At 48.3% G+C, this 20,617-nt stretch overlaps 1 protein-coding gene across 4 annotated transcripts in view; it reads left to right on the plus strand.

Annotated features, from left to right (window-relative positions):
* CCAR1 (cell division cycle and apoptosis regulator 1) overlaps positions 1-20,617 on the plus strand; it is a 1,667,827-nt gene that overhangs the window by 1,292,315 nt on the left and 354,895 nt on the right. For all 4 annotated transcript variants that reach the window (XM_069240502.1, XM_069240501.1, XM_069240500.1 and 1 more), the window contains one exon: positions 2,314-2,460. In XM_069240502.1, the coding sequence (XP_069096603.1) occupies positions 2,314-2,460 (147 nt within the window). The remainder of the gene's footprint in view (positions 1-2,313; positions 2,461-20,617) is intronic.

Raw genomic sequence — 20,617 nt, forward strand, 5'->3', positions numbered from 1 at the left:
TCTAGTGATAAACCACCTGGCAGGAACTTGAAAGGTCAAGGTGGATGGACTCAGCGACAACACTTAGCCGTTCATGTGTGGCAGTTGCACCTGGAGGTGACACAGGGCATCTTCCAGCAATGGGGAGAAACCTGGCTCAATCTTTTTGCTACAGCCAAGAAAGCTCAATGTCAGCATTTTTGCATGATGGAGTTTTCAAAGAACTTCTCGGTCAGAGATGCTTTCCATCTAGAGAGGAGCTCTGGGCTCTTTTCTTCCCTCCTGCCACGGCCTCCCCTGCCCTGAGTCCTAACAAAAAATCAGAAACAACCAGGCCTAAGCCATCCTTCTGGGGTGTCATGGTGAGCAAAGGTATTGATGAATTTAACCCAGATCTGTGACTGGGGGTGAATGTTTGTTTGGTCCACATTCTGTCCATCATTTTTGTTTGTTTGCTTTCAAACCGTCCTAGAGGCACTAGAATAGGCAAGGAGAGTGTGTTCACACAACTCCTGGGCATTAGCATCTCTCATCCAATCAATCTGCAGAAAGATCTTCTGTTGAAGCAGTAGTGTAGGCTACTGCACCCAGATCTGCACACTTCCCCTCTCCATGCTTGGAGGTTGAATGATTGCACTTGACCTCCCTCAGCCTTCGCTTGCATGTCATTGATGTCATCTTAGCAACAAGGCATCCGTCCACAAAATCAGTGCATACCAGTAATTAGGACAAATTTGTGGATAGGTGTGGAACCTGACAAATTGCTCCATTATAAGCAAGGTTATCTGAAGTTCTGTTGTTTGTTCTGTGTCTGATCCAGCAAGGACATGCTTTGGAAATTGTTAAAGGCTACTTATGAGCTCTTTTGTGATTGCCGGATCAGCCTTCTTTATTTAAATCACCTGTTGTGAAGTTATTTTTGAAAGGTTTGGAACATTTATTTCTGCCAGAACTCTGAGTGATGGTGCAGTGGAACTAGAACTTAATTCACACCTTTTTGATGTGTACCCCTTTTAAGCTGCTGCACGGAGTTTCATTGAGACAATTTTGAAGAGTCTTTCCATCGTCATTACATTGTATTGAGCGAGCTATAAGCTCTGTCAACCCACCTTATACAAAGTTCTTACCTGGTGAGTTGGTGTTGAGGACCTAGCTTCCATTTTGCCAAAATCTGTTTAATTTTGGTCTAGCTTTACCACTTCCTACATCCTTTGCTCCACCTCACCCCTCTTAGGAGGAAGAGAGACTCCGTCGTTTGGACCTGAGATGGCACACTAAGCTTTTATATTGATCACACCAAAGAACTTTGAGTGGATGATAAGCTCTTTGTAGAATTGTCCTCAGCAAAGAAAGGCAATGCAGTGTGCTAACAGACCATTTCTCAATGGATTGTTCTCTACATAAAGGTCAGCAATGCACTGGCTAAGAATCAATCCCTAAAAGGCTTTCGGGCTCATTCCAGCAGGGCCAAAGCCACTACCACCTTGTTGGCACATGGAGTTCCACCCCCAGCATAATTGTTATGCAGCTATTTGAGTATTGGTAAACACATTCACCAAGCACTACTGACTCAGCAGTCAGGTCCGTTGAGAGAGCCAATTTTCCTGCTTGATCCTGCAGGACATTTTGGTCTGAGTCAGTTCACAGACCCACCTCTCTGGGAGCTACTTTGGTAGATTCTCACAAGGTGAGGGAGCTATGCTTAGAAGGATCCATCACAAAAACAAGCCACTTACCTTCGGTAACAATCTTTCTGGTGGATACTCTATCTAACCGCAGATTCCTCACTGACCTTCCTGCCTACCCGTTCTGTGAACTGGACTCTTTTTTCATCTAAAAAGGCCCCAATGTAGCGACATGCACACCAGTCATGCCTATCTGCAGGTGGGCTATGCATCTGAGGGTGCGGGCAGCCAAAGAAAGAAAATGACATCAGCACGCATGGGTGATGCCTACATGCAGCTCCACTCGTCACTTCCAGAGCTGAATGACAGCGGCACACAGCTGAACACCACCACCTACTGGCATGCAGGAATACTGCTTTAAAGTTTCCAGATCCAGTCTGATGTCTGTGGAATATGCACAATATGAGGAATCTGCGGTTATACAAGGTATGCACCAATAAAATAGTTACCAATGGTAAACAATTTGTTCATTGCTACAGTTATATTTACTGCACATTGTATGTCATAAATGGCACAATCTGTCCTCTGTTAGGGTCAGGACATGTAATGAATATGTTAAAACCTGAGGGCTCAAATGTTTAAAGTGGACAGATGTAAAACAAGCAAAGTCTTTCATGAAAGTGTAATGTAAAATTATTTTTCCCCATAGGAAAATGAAAAACTGCCAATGATTACTGTTAACAAAGATCTTCTCATGGCCTTTATTTATTTTGATCAATGCCACTGTGGGTATTTGTTGGAAAAAGATTTGGAGGAAATTCTGTACACCCTAGGATTACATCTTTCCCGAGCTCAGGTACGTGTTTCAAAATAATTTAGCACATAATATTTCCTGCTGTGACACTTTTTATGAAACATATAGAAAACGATTGAAGAGTTAACTACATTAGAAACAATATCACATAGTTGAAAATGCTTTTAGTCATTCGTGGTGTGTGTGTGTGTGTGTGTGTGTGTGTGTGTATATATATATATATATATTTCTTTTTTTCAGTTTGTAAATACATTTATTTGTTAAGGAGCTGTTTTTATGGTGAACAAAAAAATCCAGAAAATATGGCTTCAATAATGCTTCACTAAATACATTTATGCACTTTTTGTGTGGCTTATGTGTGAACAAAAGCCATGTAATTTCCCACCAAAACATATATTTAAAAATAAAAAATTATTGAAACTTTATCATAGAACACAACATGTAAAACAATACATCCCCCAACCAAAACGCCCCCCAGGGTGCTGCGACACAAAATTATCATCAATACTCAATGTGGTAGTGTCTGGCCTGAGCAACAAAAAGGAACATTCAGTCTACAAAGACCACGGGGCTTTCAACACACCCATCCAGTCCCCAGGCAGCCCCTATACATGCCTTCCCTCCCCAACCAAACCATCCCCAGTTAGGCTTCCTCCTCCAGGACCCATCTATCCTATATCTTGCCAAACTTAGGTGAGCAACCTCACACCCTGTAGTTCGGGTCCTCCATCTGCCTACATCACTTAGTATGGGCCACTAAGACCAGCATTGTCGGCAGCACTGGGAAAGCCCAGCACCTCACCACAACCCTTCTAGCCACTGCCAGTGCAATGTTACAAAATAGGAGCGTGTATCTGTCCAGTGTCACCTCACCCGAGATGCCTAGGCAGACCAGCTGCAGGGTGAGCACTAGGGCCTTCTCTAGCACCCTTGAAAGCTTATCTCAAATTCCATCAAAGAAAGGCCTCAGCTGCGGGCACCCCCCATAGCATTTGGACCAATGTACCCTGCTACCCACATCCCCACAGGCAGCTATCAGAGTCACACTACCCCAATGGCCAGCCGCGTACGCGTATCTTAGAGCCCTCTGCAGCAGCTGAATAAGACAGAATCCTGCCTGAATGGCCACCTCTCCTGAGTACCTGCGCGCCGCTCCACACTCATCATCCTTTACACTCCCCAAACCACCCTCCCGGCAATTGCGTAACCACTGCAGCAGAGCTTGTGCATTACTAAGCAATGCAGAATAAAGCTGTGAGACCACGTGCTCGTGATGCAGAGCAGCCAACGCTTCTATATTCCAATGAGCTCTCGTCCTCCAGGTTCCATGGGTAGGGGATCAACCGCCGCAAGATTGTCCTGACCTGCAGATAGCACAGAAACTGCCCCCACTGGACATCCCACATTGGTCCTGCAGTTCTGCAAAGGCCAACCAATTCTTGCCACCTCAGAGGTACACCACTTTGAATATGCCAATCCAGTCCCAGCCCCTGTACCCAGACACTTTACGGAGCCTTGCCAGCGCCCCCCAGTCCCACAACATCACACGTCCTGCCGAGCCCATCCAGCACGTTGCTTTCCGCCAGGTGCACACCACTGTGGCAGTTGGCTCTAGAAGGGCCAGCACCTTCCCGGCCCTGTACAGACACCGCACAAATCCCAGTGGCTCCAGTACCCGCTGGTCTTCTTTTAGGTCTGACTCCCCCAGTTTGCAAATTACCAATCATTGACCAGCAACAGGCGGGCCGCCCAACAATACAGCTGCAAGTCCGGAAAAGCAGTGCCTCCATTCTCCTGGTGGCACTGCAACATCCCAAGCGCAATCCTTGTGGTGCCCCCCTCCCAGAGAAGACTCTGCACCTCAGCCTCCACCACACAAAAAAAAAAACAGTCTTGAATCTCAAACAATGAGTTCTGCATCATGTAGACGAACTTGAGGAGATAAACCATCTTACATAGGGCCACCCTACCAAGGAGGGACAAGGGCAGTCAATGCCAATGCTCCAAGTCTCTTAGGAACTTCGGCAATATCCTCCTGACGTGCAACTGATATTATTCATAGATGGTTGTTTTCTCACTTGTATCCATTTGAATATCTACTGTAAAAGTAAACACACCAAGTGATTTTGTTTGCAAACTGTGCAAATCCAAGAAGTAACAGATTATGCTTTCCTGTAGCTGTGCTCATATCTTGCTACCAAATTTAGCATCATGGGCTATGGTGTGAGCTTCTTATAGCTGTGGAGACAATATGTCATACGGGATAGATGTTGAAGCATCACACGTCATCTTGTACTTAGAAGTGGCAGTGCCTAAATTGCACAGAAGCCCATGGCTGGTGCTATTGAAGGTAGTGATACCAAATGCCAAGGCTGTGTTGGCTAGATTTCACCTGATGCCTCATCTACACTCCCTTGTTCTTTTACCTCACTTCTGCAGGTTCTTTTTCACCCTTGCTTTCTTTGTCACATTGTTTCTATCTTGCTCTTTCCCCTTCCAGGGTACTCTATTGTAAAGTAGACAGAGTGCCCTGCCCGCCAAATGTTTGGTCTTCTGCTTCATTTAGGGACCAGTAGACTTTTTCTATTCCAATTGCAGGCTTCCTCCGACAAAGTAGGAGCTATTGAAGAAATGACATTACACTGCCCACCCTATTTAGGATGAACAGTGGAATGTATTTTTTTCTGTCCCTCCACACCAGGAAAAACTCAGTGGTGAGGGGCAAGAAAATGGCCATAAGACGTTTGTTTTTCTAAAAACAAATACCCATGTTGCGAGTTTTTTTCTGAAAAAAAATAATAATAATAATTGGTGAACAGGCATTTAAACCCATGGCAGCTGTCCAACAAACATTTAGTACATCGAAAGGAGCCACTGTGATGAAGATTCCTTTCACTGTACAGTGATGACCGCTGGGCCAGCGGTCATCTCTAAAATTGGCAGATGGAGTACCATTGGAATGGCATAAGTAATGTCTTCTGTCACCCCAACAGACCCTACTCCATCAATCAAACCCTGAATTAGGCCCTATAAATCAGTTCTTGTGTCCTGTTCATTTACCCCCAGTATAACTTTGTCATTCCTGTTAATCTACAGGAATACCACATATAATCCCAAATGTTGGCCCGCTTAATGATTCACTAGCAGACATCATCCTCACTCACCCACAAATAGTTCAAAAAGACTTCCACATATGGTGTGGCCTCTCCCACAAATCCTAAGCACAAACTGCTGACCTGGTAGCTTGTAGGCCTGAACAACTGATAAAGGTCCCAGTGCACCTAACAGGATGTACTTTGTATGCTATTGCTAGCTCTAATTGTCTTTATACAGTTGTGCCACCCAAACCACTGTTAGTCCGATCACACCATCACTTCTTTTACAATCTGAATCCCTCCCACTGGCAGTGCTGTCACGGAAACTTTGGTACAGGCACATGGACAAATTTGGCACAGGCATCTCTACTTTTGCTGCCACTCTACTGACTCCATCCTTTCCAACACTGCAGCGCCCCAAACAAAATTTCTAAAAAGAGACTTCTAACCGCAGATTCCTTATCTTAGAATTATGCCCAAGACTGAGACTGGATCCGGAGAACTTTTGTGAGAAGTACTCCTGCACGCCAGTAGGTGATGTTAAGCTCTTTGTGGTGTCGCCGGCGTCGTCTGCCCTGGAAGTGACATGCGTGGTGCCTATATTGGTGCCACCCCAGCGCGCTGATGTCAGTTATTTTTTTTTTTCAGCGCCAGTCAGCACACATCCAGAGAAACCTACCCCCAGTCATTTTTTGACTGACTCTTTTTCGGCTTTTGTCAAAGTTTTTTTTTCCATCTTTTCTTTGGTGTGGCAGGTATGTCAACTAGAAAAGCTGGCTTCAAGCCCTGTGGGGTCTTTCACTGACAGATGTCGGTGACAGACTCACGTCTTTTTTGTCTTTGGTGCCTCTGGCGTGACCACAACACAAAGACCTGCCATGCCATACACCCTAAGGCCTTCACGGAGTTGTCCCACAAGCTGCTTGCTGCTCAACATGTGATGCCGCAACTGTCTAGTGTTCGGTTGGGAGGAAGGTCCTGGGATCAGCCTTGGAGTACTGGATACTTTTGCACTTGAAGTCGTCTTGTTGTAAGTCCCATAAAAAGAAGAAAAGCAAGAAGTTGAAAAGGTCTTCGTATTCGATCCATCCCTCAAAGTTATCCTACGATGGAGTGTTGTCATTAAGGCCTGGCTCTGTGGCGGAGCCTGAGCCTGGGCCGGCTCCACACCTCTGTGAGTTTCCTGGAGTCCGAGCAACCCTTGCCCAACTTTGTGAATTTTATGAGACCATAGATTTCATGTTTGGACGGCCAGTCCCTACAGGCACAACTGAGAGCCCTGATGGTTCAGGAGAGGCCCCTACCGTTTTTACCCCTGGACCAGTCAAGCCCCTTGGAGACTTGTGCCGTTTGTACCACCTGACCTTCCCTCCCCTGTTCCCAATGTTGACGCCACTGATGCCCTCCGGCGGCGCCGTCCCCATTCTCGTCTCTGACTCCAACTCAGAGCTGTAGGGGCATCGTCTGACACCATCTCCAGTGTGACAATAGCCATACCCTCCAGACCAGAGCCTGAGCCCTATCCCTATGGGCTAGGACTTGCTGATGATTGGAAGGGGCCACAGGACCATGGAGAAAACCAGCTCCATGACTCTAACATGGACTGTTGTGAGGAATTGGCAGATGCTAGTGATATACTCTGGCATTGTCTCTCCTTCTACCCTGACTACGGAGGAGGGAGTGTCTTTTGCTATGATGGTGAGGAGAGGGGCCGAGGTCCTGGGTCTTAGCCTGCCCTCAATGGCAGTCAAGATTAACGTCTTGTTAGAGGTGCCTCAGCTGGGAGTGATCCCCTCCAAACCACCTCTCCCATTTAATGAAGCCCTTATAGACGTCCTGCTTGGGACCTGGTCCAAACCCTTCACAGAGGTTCCTGTGAGCATGGCAATTGCCCACCATCATTGCCCTGCCCCAGGGGACCTCAGTTTCCTAACACAACACCCTACCCTGGAGAGCTTAGTAGTCCAACTCTCCACTTCCAATAGAAATCCTGGTGCATTCTCTACCTCCCCACCAGATAGGGAATCCAAGAGGCTGGACCGTAAGTGATTGGATACTTTTTACTGAGAATTTCAGGCAATAGCAATCCACACATTTTATGATTAGGAGATACACATAGTCATTAGGTCCTGAAGAAGTTTCACTGGATCCATATGGACAACAGAGACGCGAAAAATGTTGACCCTTGATAGGGATGGCTTGGAAATTCCCCACCCTTACTTCTCTTTTGTTATAGAGTGATTTACCATTACCTCTGTTTCACTCTTGTGACTACTTTTTAATCTTGGCCTCCATCCCTCATCTGGACTAATAAATTGATTACCCCCTACAGGTTTTGAGAGCCAATTTTAACCCCCCTCCCTTATCTCCTATTTCCCCTCTTTGGGACCTTGAGTTGCCCTCGGTGGAGGTCAAGACCAACATCTTGACAGAGCTACTGCAACCAGGGGCGGCTTCCTCCGATCCCTTGCTTCCGTCCATCAAAGTCCTCACTGACGTCCTTCTGGGTACCTGGTCCAAACCCAGCACTGGGGCTCCTGTGAAAAGGGCGATTGCCCACTGCCATCTCCATGCACCAGGGGACCTAAACTTCCTCATCCGATACCCTACTCCAGAGAGCTCGGTGGTCCAAGCTTCACCTCCGTTGGCTCATTCCCAGCTGCTCCCCCAGACAGGGACTCCAAAAGGCTGGATGACTTTGGCACAAGAATGTTTACTTCCGCCAGGCTTGCATTGCAGTCTGTGAACATTGTGTGCTTATTGGGCCGCTATTCCCACACACTGTTGGACATGGGTGTGGAAGTGCTTCCACAGGTCCCGGAGGACCATTCTTTCCCAGGCAGTCATGGACAGGAGAGGCGCAGCAAAGTTAATTATTCTCTGTGGTTTGGACATGTACTGACTCACTGCTCAGAGCGGTTTCACCAATGGTGGCACGTAGACACCACACTTGACTGAGAATGTCAGGCTTTTCAGGGAATGTCCAGGCTTCCCTAGTGGACATGCCCTTTGATGACAACTGTCACTTCGGAGATAAAGCAGACTCGGTGGTGGAGCATTTTAAGTACTTATGGGCTACGGCCAAGTCCTTGGGCCTCTCAGCTGCCTTGCATCATCCGCAGGCTGCCTTTGACTCCTTCTATGGCTACGGAAGGGGCATACAACGTCGCCAACTCTATCCCAGCCACCATCCTACGCAATCTTTGCAGCCTCAGCAAGGGCGCGGTCTGCTACACCATCCACCCCCCAGCAGCTGCTGCCTCCAAACCCTCATAATCTTGCCCTTCCATACCATGGGCGCCTAGATCATGGGCGCCATCATCTCCACCACTGGCAGTCCATAGCATTGGACAGGTAGGTCCAACAGGTCATTCAGAGGATCTACTCCCACCCTTCAAATCCACCCTTCCCTCCATACCTCCATTTTACGACCTGCTGAGTGAGGATCATTTGTCTTTGCTCTGCAAGGAAACCATGGTTGTCTTTACCAAGGGGACCATTAAGAGGGTCCCTGTGCCAGAAGTAGTCAGTGGTTGCTATTTCTGCTACTTTCTGATCCCCAAAAAGGACAAGGGTCTGCGTCCTATCCTAGATCTACAACCCTCAAACTCTTACCCAAAAATGAAAAGTTCAAGATGCTCACATTGGCTCAGGTCTTTTCTGCCCTGGGTCCAGGAGACTGAAGATTAGTATTGGACTTGCAGGAGGCCTACTTTCACATTACCAGTCTGCCTCCCCATCGGCGGTACCCGCATTTTACGGTAGACCACAAGCACATTGAGTTTACTGTGCTCCCCTTTGGCCTTACCAGCACCAATTGGGTGTTCACCAAGGCGATGGTGGTGGTCGCAGCTCAATGGTGCCATTCTTCCCCTAGCTTAACAACAGGCTTTTGAAGGCAGGCTCACCCAGGCTGTAGTCTTGCACCTCCAGAATATGTCAGTCGCCTCCATTTGCTGGGGTTCTCTTTCAAAATACCACAGTCACACCTGACTTCCTCACAGACTACTTTTTATTGGATCCCTTCTGGACGCAGTGCATTTTTGGCTTACCCTCCGGAGCGATGAGTCCAGGATATTTAGGCTATGATAACAATGTTTTAGCCTTTGTCCTGGGTTTCGGTGAGAATGACTCTGTGGCTGCTGGGCCTCATGGCCTCCTGCATTCTGCTGGTCACACAATACCAGATGGCATATGCTGGCTCTGCAGTAGGCCCTGAAGTTCCTTTGGGCACAGCATCAGGGGAATCTCTCTGACATTGTCCAGATCTCGGAAGGAGCTGCAAATGACCTGTAGTGGTGGCTAACGAACTGTGATTGGGTCAGAGGCAGATCCATCTCCCTTCCCCAACCAGATGTCACAGTAGTGGCAGATCTGCCACTCCTGGGACGGGGCGGCCATCTGAGAGAGGAGGATATCAGAGCACTCTGGTCTCTAGTGGAATCTGAACTCCACATAAACATGGTGAAGCTCCGTGCGATCTGACTGGCATTGAAACCTTTCTACCTTCCATCAAGGGAAGGCTAGCGCAGGTGTTCAAGGTCAATGCCACTGCCGTATGGTGCTGCAACAAACAGGTCATGGTGGGATTGTGGACCCTTTGTCAAGAGGCTCTGAGTTTCTGGACATGGCTGGAACAGCAGGGCATATCCCTGGAGGTTCAACAAAGAACAGGTTCCCTGAACACCAGGGAGGAAAAACTCAGCCACCAATGACTAGTGGATCACAAGTTCTGTCTCCGTCCATAGGCGGCGCAAGGCTTCTTTCAGCAGTGGGAAAAGCCTTGGTTAGTTCTGTCTGCCTTAGTAGCAATGTCAGCAGTTTTGCGAACAGGAGTTCCCAAGGCAGCTCTTACTTTTTGTCTAGAGTGGAGCTTAGGCCTTCTGTATGGCTTTGTGCCCATACCACTCCTGACCAGAGGTCTCAAGAAGATCAGTTACGACTGGGCCCAAGTCATCCTTATGGCTCTGGTCTGCGCATGGAGAGTCTGGTATCCTGAGCTTCTGAACATGTGTTGATCCTCCAATCAGGCTGCCACTTCAGGATGATCTTCTGTCGCAGCAGCAGGGGAGGGTCCTACACCCAAACCTGTCAACTCTCTGCCTTCTTGCATGGAGGTTGAGCTGCGATAATTGACCGCTTTCGATCTTCCTTCCAAAGTCTGCAATGTTATTCTGGCAGCCAGCTGTCCCTCCACCAGGACGGTGTACGCCTGCCGATGGAAGATATTTGTATCATATTGTATAGAAAAGTCCATTGACCTGCTTTGTGCCTCCCTTTCTGATGATCTACTTTTTATTCTTACCTTTGCCCAGCAAGGGCACTCTGAAGTTATCCTTCTGCTCTGTCTGCCTCCTTGAAGCTGCCCGACCAGCACTCTTTATTTAAGTCCCCTATTGTAGATATATTTCTGAAGGGTACTGTACATATGTGTGCCCCTTCTTTTATTATGTCTCAGTGGGACCTTCATTTGGTCCTCACATTCTTGATGTGTGCTCCTTTCAAGCCTCATCATAATTGTTACCTCCAGCTGCTTACGATCAAAACATAATTTTTCTGATGGATACAACTACCTGTGGATTCCTCACCTCATGAATACTCCCATGGCGCCAGCATTCGACGGAAATCTTCTTACTAGTCTCTGCACGTCGACGAGGACGTCACTGTCGCCCACGCGACGCCGTCTGACGTCATACAGGCAATAAGAGGTCCTCGACGACGTGCAGACGTCAGTTCCCTTTTTTCCGTGCATTCGAAACGGTTATCTTCGAGGGAGCAACTGTTACTCTTGCGGTTACAGTGTATATCTTGCTGCGTACTCTTTCTCTGTGGAAATAATGTCGCAGAGAAAGTCTGGATTTAAGCCTTGTCGTGAGTGTGGAGGCAAGATGTCGGTGACGGATCCTCATTCCGATTGCCTTTGGTGTTTGAGCTCCGACCACGATGTCTCGACTTGTGATTCATGTCAGCACATGAATCCGAAGGCCCTTAAAGAACGTGAGGCGAAGCTGTTTATGGCCAAGTCAAAGGAGAAGCATCACAAGAAGTCTTCTCCAAGACATCGGCGTCATCGAGACTCCCGGCGCCGTAGAGAATCTCGGCGTCATTCAAGGGAGGCTCGTTCCAGGTCTCCGGATCGGCGCCGAAGGACATGGGAGGTCAGCCCCACGGTGACGCCGCATCCTTCGACGCCGTTGCCCTCTCCGGCGTCTCCAACTTCGCCTGGACAGGCGTCGGTGATTGAGGTATTGGAGCCTCAAGTGTTTTCTCCGGCGCAGACGCCGAGGCCGGCGTCGGGGTCGCCTCCGAGTCAGGCACCCCAGTATCCGTCTTTTCCCACCCCTGGAGCCGATAGTTCCGCATTCTTGAATGCGATGTATGCCATCTTCCAACAGATGGCTCCAGGGGGTGCTCCGGCTGGGCCTTTGGCCTTTTCTTTGGGTGATCCTGCGCCTCTTCGGCCGGCACCCTTTATGCCCTTTCTCCCGTTTGGGAACGTGGGCTCGGCGCCAGTGTCGGCGCCGGTGGCCGCTCCGGTGGCTTCGGAGGGATTGGCCCCAGGGATTTCCATCCCGTCGACGTCGAGATTTCGGCCTGTGACTCCGGTGGGTCCATCCGTTTCAACTGCTCTTCAGTCGGCGCCGAAGTTACCTGTGGCGCCGGATGCGGCGTCGGTGGCTTCGGAAGATCGGCGCCGATCTCCGACTTCGGCGGAGGTATTGTCGACTCCGCGGATTGAGCAACGACTGCATTCAAGGAGGCGTGCTCTCCGGGTACTAGAAGAGCAGGAGTACCAACGAGCCCTAGAGGAAGGAGAGCTAGAGGACTCGGGTGATGGGCTGCGTGGACTGGAGTCGGCCAGTGGGCTGGACACTTCCCCTGAGTGGGACCTTTCGTCCCCGGGGGAATATACTGAGGAAGCTGCTTCCTTTCATACAGTGGTACGGAAGGCAGCTAGTTTTTTGGACCTGCCTTTGCCGGTGGTGGAGGCGAAACAAAACCTTTTGACAGAGGTGTTGCATCCGGCCTCAGCCGCGGCGGAGCCTCTGTTACCTTTTAATGACGCTCTGCTGGATCCGGTTTTAGAGGTGTGGAAGAGGCCGGCATCTTCCCCAGCAGTTCACAGAGCCGTGGCCAGGAGGTATCGGACGGCTCCAACTGATCCTGGTTTCCTATCTAGGCACCCTACGCCGGAGAGCTTGGTTGTGCAGGCCTCCTGTTCGTCCAAGTCAGCGCCTGGTTCTTTTCCGACGGTGCCTGGGGACAGAGATTCAAAAAAGCTAGAGGCGCAGTCGAAGAAGATTTTTTCGTCCTGCAGTCTGGCGTTAAAAGCCACCAATGCAACCTGTATCCTGGGGAGGTATATTCATGCTCTGATGGATGACATCTCCTCTTCGTTTACAGAGCTTCCCCAGGGTCTTTTGGATCTTGTCTCTGATGCCCAGGCTGCTGCGACCCAAATTATCCAGACGGGACTGGATACCACCGACTCGGTAGCCAGAGCAATGGGCACAACTGTGGTGGAAAGGAGACAGGCCTGGCTCCGTAACTCGGGCTTTTCGGCAGATGTACAGTCCACATTGTTGGATCTCCCGTTTGATGGGGACAAACTGTTTGGGGCTAAGGCTGATTCGGCCTTGGAACGGTTTAAGGAGAGCAGGGCCACGGCTAAGTCGTTGGGACTCCAAGCTCCTTCTTCCACGGCCTCTTCCAGATTCTTCAGGAGGTTTCGTGGATTTGGGCGTGGCTCTTCCTCCTCTTCCTTTCGGGGAAGATATCAGCAACCTGCCTCTTCCCATCCCTATAGATCTTTTAGGGGGAGGGGTAGGGTCCGCACCAGGGGAGCCTCTCAGCAGCACTCTGCCTCTTCCTCATCCTCTGGCGGGGTGCAGCAGGGGAAGCAGCCTTAGGCTTCCACCATTTCCCACTCACTCCTCTCCTGTAGGGGGAAGATTACAGCATTTTCTCACCAAATGGGAGACTGTTACGTCGGACACTTGGGTTCTCAGTGTTGTGGGAAAAGGCTACACCCTTCCCTTTCGGGAGTTTCCGCCCCTCATCCCGCCCCGCCCTTCGTATTGTTCACAAGAACACCTCCTGTTGCTAGAACAGGAGGTAGAAGTCCTCCTTTTAAAGGGCGCGGTGGAGTTGGTCCCGGAGCAGGAAAGGGGTCAAGGAGTTTACTCAAGGTATTTCCTGATTCCCAAGAAGGATGGTCGTTTGAGACCAATTCTGGACCTGAGGATCTTGAATTGGTTCCTCAAGCAGGAAAAGTTCAAGATGCTGACCCTAGCACAGGTGCTTTTGGCGTTGAACATGGAAGACTGGATGGTGTCTGTCGACTTGCAGGATGCTTACTTTCATATCCCGATACTCAAGTCACACAGGAAGTATCTCCGGTTTGTGGTGGGATCGCAACACTACCAGTTTGCGGTCCTTCCGTTTGGTCTTACTTCAGCACCTCGAGTCTTCACGAAGGTGATGTCGGTGGTTGCGGCAGAGCTCAGAAGGAAGGGGATAGCAGTATTCCCTTACTTGGACGATTGGTTGATCAAAGCCAAGTCCCCGGAGCTTGTGTTGCGTCATCTGCAGTCAACAACCCAGTTGTTGTTCGACCTGGGCTTTTCGGTGAACGAGCCCAAATCTCACCTAGAGCCCTCTCAGCGCCTCCTGTTCATAGGGGCAGTACTGGATACAACATTGGGTCGGGCCTTTCCTCCGCCTCAGCGGATTCAAGATATTCAGGATTTGGTTCCAATGTTTCGAAATGGAGCGGTAGTTCCAGTCCTCAAGGTCCTTCGTCTGCTCGGTCTTTTTGCCTCCTGCATTCTGTTGGTCACGCATGCTCGCTGGCACATGAGGGCTCTTCAGTGGTGCCTCCGAAGGCAGTGGTCTCAACACAGAGGGGATCTAGAGGGTACTGTCAAGATCTCCAGAGATGCTGCTGTGGATTTGAAGTGGTGGATTGCAAGCAACAATCTTTCACAAGGAAAGCCGTTCCAGCAGTCGCCACCAGTGGCCACAGTCATAACGGATGCTTCCACTCTAGGGTGGGGAGCTCATCTGGGGGATCTGGAGATCAAAGGTCTTTGGTCTCCAGAGGAACAGATTTTTCACATCAATCTGTTAGAGTTACGGGCTGTACGTCTGGCTCTCAAGGCCTTCCTCCCTTCCCTTCGTGGTCAGTCGGTACAGGTCCTAACGGACAATACTACCACGATGTGGTACATAAACAAGCAGGGAGGAGTGGGGTCGTACCTTCTCTGCAGAGAAGCTCTTCGACTATGGTCCTGGGCAAAGGACCATCGGATTTGCTTGATAGCAAACCATCTGGCCGGAGTTTTGAACGTGCGTGCGGACAGTCTCAGTCGCCACTTCTCGGCAGACCACGAGTGGCGTCTCCATCCAGATCAAGTCCGTTTAATCTTCCAGAAGTGGGGGTTTCCTCGGGTAGATCTGTTCGCCACTCGAGAGAACGCGCATTGTCCGTTGTTCTGCAGCCTTCAGTATCCGATGCAGGAAGCGTTGGGGGACGCGTTTCAAATGACCTGGTGCGGCCAGTTGCTTTACGCGTTTCCTCCCATACCCTTGATTCCTCGAGTATTGAGGAAGATTCGCCAAGACCGGGCTCTAGTAATCTTAATAGCTCCGGATTGGCCAAGGAGGGTGTGGTACTCCGACCTTCTCCAACTCTCAATGTGCCCGCCGCTCCGTCTCCCTTTCAGGGCAGACCTCCTCTCACAGTCGCAGGGGCAGGTTCTACACCCCAACCTCCAGAGTCTGCACCTACATGCCTGGAGATTGAACGGGGCAACCTGAGTTCCTTCTCTCTCCCGCCTGAGGTAGTGGATGTTATATTAGCGGCCAGGCGACACTCCACTAAATCTATCTACGCTAATAGGTGGTCTAAATTTGTTGCGTGGTGTGGAGAGAGGCAGATTGATCCTTTACATGCTCATCTATCGGACGTTTTGTCTTTTGCTCTATCTCTGGCGCAGAAAGGTTGTGCAGTGGCTACCATTAAAGGTTATTTATCGGCCTTGTCAGCCTTCATATGTCTTCCAGACCAACCATCTTTATTTAAATCCCCTATTGTTATCAGATTCTTGAAAGGTCTTCTAAATCAATATCCTCCAAAGCCATTCGTTATGCCGCAATGGGATTTGTCCTTAGTCCTGACTTTCCTTATGGGGTCCCCTTTTGAACCTATGCATTCTTGCCCCTTGAGGTATTTGGTTTTAAAAACAGTCTTCCTGATAGCTATAACATCAGCAAGGAGAGTGAGTGAGTTGCAGGCCTTATCAGTAAAACCCCCTTATACAACTTTTTATGGGGATAAAGTGGTGTTGAGGACCAAGGCTGCTTTCCTCCCGAAGGTTGTTTCACCCTTCCATTTGGCTCAGGCAATTACTTTGTCCACGTTCTATCCTCCGCCTCATCCTTCCAAAGAGGAAGAAAGACTGCACCGTCTGGACCCAAAGAGAGCGTTGAGCTTCTTTATCGATAGAACAAGGGATTTCAGTCTGGAGGATCAGCTGTTTATTGGATACGTGGGCAAGAGGAGAGGAAAGGCAGTCCACAAGAGAACACTATCCAGGTGGGTTGTTCTTTGCATTAAAATATGTTACTCTTTGGCAAAGAAGGATCCTCCTGAGGGCATTAGAGCTCATTCCACCAGAGCTAAGTCGGCCACTTCGGCCTTAGCCAGAGGTGTTCCTGTGGTCGACATCTGCAAGGCCGCAACTTGGTCGTCCCTTTACACTTTTGCAAAACATTACTGTTTAGATTCTGAGGTTAGAAGGGACGGCCATTTTGCACGGTCAGTGCTGCAGGATTTCTTGGTTTGACCATTTAGGCACCCACCGCCGGGCGTGGTACTGCTTTGGGACTCTATTCATGAGGTGAGGAATCCACAGGTAGTTGTATCCATCAGAAGAACGAGTTACTTACCTTCGGTAACGACTTTTCTGGTGGATACATTAGCTACCTGTGGATTCCTCACGGTCCCACCCGCCTCCCCGTTGCCTTTATGGTCTTGCCAAGTAATCCTTGAGTGCGCTCCTCTTGGTCTTTGAGGGTGCAATAGATGTATATATAATATATTTATATATATATATATGTATATATGTATATATCTTTATGTATATACTTGGTGTGTGTATATATTTTAAAAGAGAGAGTTTTATATATATATATATATGTTCATAAAAAGATTTACAGTTATTCATACAATGTGGTGTATTTTTACAATATAATGGATGTTGCCTTGCTCTTTCATTGCATTGCCTGGTTGTTCTCATGCACGTAAAAAATGATTGGTACTGACGTCTGCACGTCGTCGAGGACCTCTTATTGCCTGTATGACGTCAGACGGCGTCGCGTGGGCGACAGTGACGTCCTCGTCGACGTGCAGAGACTAGTAAGAAGATTTCCGTCGAATGCTGGCGCCATGGGAGTATTCATGAGGTGAGGAATCCACAGGTAGCTAATGTATCCACCAGAAAAGTCGTTACCGAAGGTAAGTAACTCGTTCTTTGGGGCAATTACACTGCCGTAGGGTGAGTAAGCTGCAGGCTTTATCATCCAAGCCTCCATTCTTTTACGTTTTTCCAGACAAACTGATGCTTTGCACTAAGGCCTCTTTACTGGCGAAGTGGTAACACCATTTCATGTGGACAAGTCTGTCACCTTTCTCACTTTCTAAGCTCCTCCTGTCACGGTTTCGGGCGGGTCTGATCAGGATTATGGTTGGGACACCCCTTGAGGTCACCGAATATCCTAGAGAGGTAGTGTGCTGGGGCAGAAGAGCAGCTAAAGGCATACACGGAAAGGACAGCTATGGACAGGCACAGGAAACAGGAAAGTAAAAGCAGAGCAACCCTTGTGTGAACAAACAGGAGACGGATTACCAGTGGACAAACATGCTGGGGTTGTACACAGAGTAAGGCGCAGAACCTCCCACAGTGACAGGGAATCTCAATGCCTCTGTGCAGTTTGCTCTTACAGATAGTCACCCTGCCAGCCCCATAGAAAGGAGGCAGCAGAAGTGATTCTGTCTCTGGACCCTAGAGCACAAACAAGGATAGTACTTACATACACAGGACACGCTCTTGTGGGTCCAGCTGGAAACACAGTGGCGATTCCTGAGAAAACAGCAATAGCACACTGTCACTGTTAGGCACGAAATACAACGTATAACACTGGACAAGGATGGGGGCTGGAATTGCCTCCTGGAAACCAGGAGCCAACCCCAGTACACAGGAGGACACGTATACACTGGTGAAGACTGATAGAACACTTACCAGACACAAAGAGCCAAGAAGAAACAGAAACAGAAGAGAACAAACAAAGAGGCAGAGGCAAGAACTAGGAACAGGCTCAGGCTGAAGCAAAGGCGGGTCTAGGACTTGAAAACAGGGCGCAAACTTCTGTCTGGGACAGACAGAGACAGGACTGGGCAACTGAGAACAGGCTCTGGCTGGAACAGGCAAGGACAGGACTGGAATACAGGGAGTAGGAAATGAGCAGTAAACAGGACTGGGAAACAGAGAGAAGGTTCAGGCTGAAACAAGGCAGGAGCAGGGCAGAGAAACAGGGAGCAGGCTTTGGAAGACACAAACAGGTACAAGGCTAAGAAGTAGGGAGCAGACTCTGGCTGGAACAATCAGGAGCAGGGCAGAGAAACAGAAAACAGGATCAGGCTGGAACAGAACAGGAACAAAACTGGAACACCATCCGACAAGGGGTCTGTAACACAAAGGAATTGAAGTCCGATGCACGACGGGGAGCTTGAGGAAATGGCTGCTTATAAGCAGTTCCAAACTGGGCTGCACAGGAGAGGTTTCAGGTGTGTGTGGTTTCGGACACTTGCAAGTCCTGGAGGAGAGGATCCAGTGAAAAGGAGCAACTGGACTTCTCCCATTGAAAACAATGGGAAACAGAATCCGGGTTTTCCTGACTACCAAGCTGTGCATTATGGGATTTGTAGTCCCAAGAAGCAAAAGTAGTCCTACACAAGTGTACCATGGAGAAAAGAGAAACAAACAGGAGTCAGCAAGGGACTCTAGATAGGTGTTCAAGGTGATTCCCAGGCTTCTGACAGTCCCCTTACAGCGCCCCCTGGAAATGGGACGACCGAGTCGTAACAGTATACCCCCTCCCACCAGTCTGCTCAAGAAGAGAAGGCGATCCTTTGGCTGAAAAAAGTTGAAGAGGAACAGCCACAGCAAGAAAATCCAACACCAACCTTGGTGGATAAGTTTACAGTCCTGCCATAGGTGAATCATCCAATGAGCAAAGCATGTACTAATACCGATATGGGCTCTGATGTCTTTCCTCTTTATTGTTCGATCGATACGGGAGGAGTGCATGGAGTTGGTTTCTGGTGAAGTGGATTCAGGAGCAAGGAGATCTGGAATGGCATTATGGGCAGTATTCTTTAGGATATTAGTTTCCTGTTCAGTACTGTCTTCTTTAGAGGAGATAATTGGCGTATTAGTAACTGTAAGGTCTATAACTCCTTCTGACAAGCAGGATATGTCTGTTTCTGCAGCAGTATTTGCAATGGTTGTCGTCTGAGGCTTGCAAAGCATAGAGACTTGGGAGACATGGGTAACTGGTGTTCTCAAGGTAAACATGAAAAAGTCAGAATTGTCTTTCATCTTGGATGACTTCGGAGTATCAAATTCAGGATCAACAAGAGTTTTTAAGTCTTTAGAAACTGGATTAACATCTGAAAATGTAGAAGTTCCACAAGCTAATTCTTTAGGGTGATCTTCAGACAAGACTGAGATTTCATCATTGCAAGTGCTCTGTGGTGTATTCATGGTATCAGAAATGGTTTCTTTGCAAAGCGTTTCTACTACAGGTAGTTGATCTTCAGCTCTGTTAACACTGAAAGGTTGTTCTTTGAATTGAAATAGAACTGGAGTCTCTTCAGAAATCGCCTCTACATTGTTATCTAAAGCTTCAGCTTTAGCCTTTGAATTGATGATGGTTTCTTGCAATAAAACACTAAGAACAGTACTTATCATCAGATCTTCGAATACAAGATTCAAATTCAAGTCTTTAGTTTTAGTGGGACATATTATATCTTTCAGTACTTGAGCTTCGGTTTCAGATTGCTGGGTTTCAGGAGTCTTTAATTTCAGGGACACAGCAGGTGACGTTGGTGTGGCTGATTTTACATCAAGATGAGATACCGGTAGCTCAGAGATCTGTTCTTCACTAATTGTGGAGCTGAAAACAGGATACACATTGGCAGGGATCAGCAGGTCAGGATCAGTGGTTGAGGCTGCAACTGTGTCCAGTTCTAGGAGAAGGCGCTCATTTCTTATGACAGGCTGTTTAGTTTCAGATTGCTGGCTTTCTTCCTTTTCAGAAATCTCCACGGTTTGCTTTGACACAGAAGAGATTTTTAAACTTTCTGAGAAGTCCATTACAATCTTAGTAACTGCGGGTATTTCTTCACAGTCAGAAAAATCCATGAATTCACTTGAAACAGGAACTGTCTCTTCATTATCTGAAAATTCTATGATATTGTTTGAAAGAGCAGGCGTATCCCCACAATCTGAAAATTCTGGTGTGTGCGCCATTTGAACAGCACTATCTGCAGGTTTGTTCACGGCAAGGCAGGAACCACTGTCATCACTAGATTCAGATTCTTCAACACTGTTGCACAACTTGCCATAAATCTCCAGTAAAGTCATATCTTGGTTTCTTAAGGTGCAGCTATTGGAGTCTGCATCAGAACTCCCTTCTTCCGTTGGCTTTATTTGTTCTGATAGAGGGGCTGAGACACTTCCTTCTGAAGACTCTGATCTATCCTTTGAATCAAGAGGTGTAAAATCTCTCAGAGATGTCAGAGATTCAGTCAACTGCACAGGGATATTCTCTGGAAAACTACAAGCTGAGAGAGAGTCTGAAGAAGAGGCTGATATATTTATAACTGGAGCAGTCTCTTGACATTCATTCATAGCAGGGAAAATCTGCTTTATAGCAGTCTTTGGAGAGGCACATGAGGTAGCATACTGTGCTTTAAGCGAAAGCTGGTGATTATTTTCTTTTTTCAGGTTTTCAAATTGCCTTGCAGTAGTTTCCATCAG

The sequence above is a fragment of the Pleurodeles waltl genome, chromosome 6, assembly GCF_031143425.1.
Source record: "Pleurodeles waltl isolate 20211129_DDA chromosome 6, aPleWal1.hap1.20221129, whole genome shotgun sequence".
Taxonomy (NCBI): Eukaryota; Metazoa; Chordata; class Amphibia; order Caudata; family Salamandridae; genus Pleurodeles; species Pleurodeles waltl.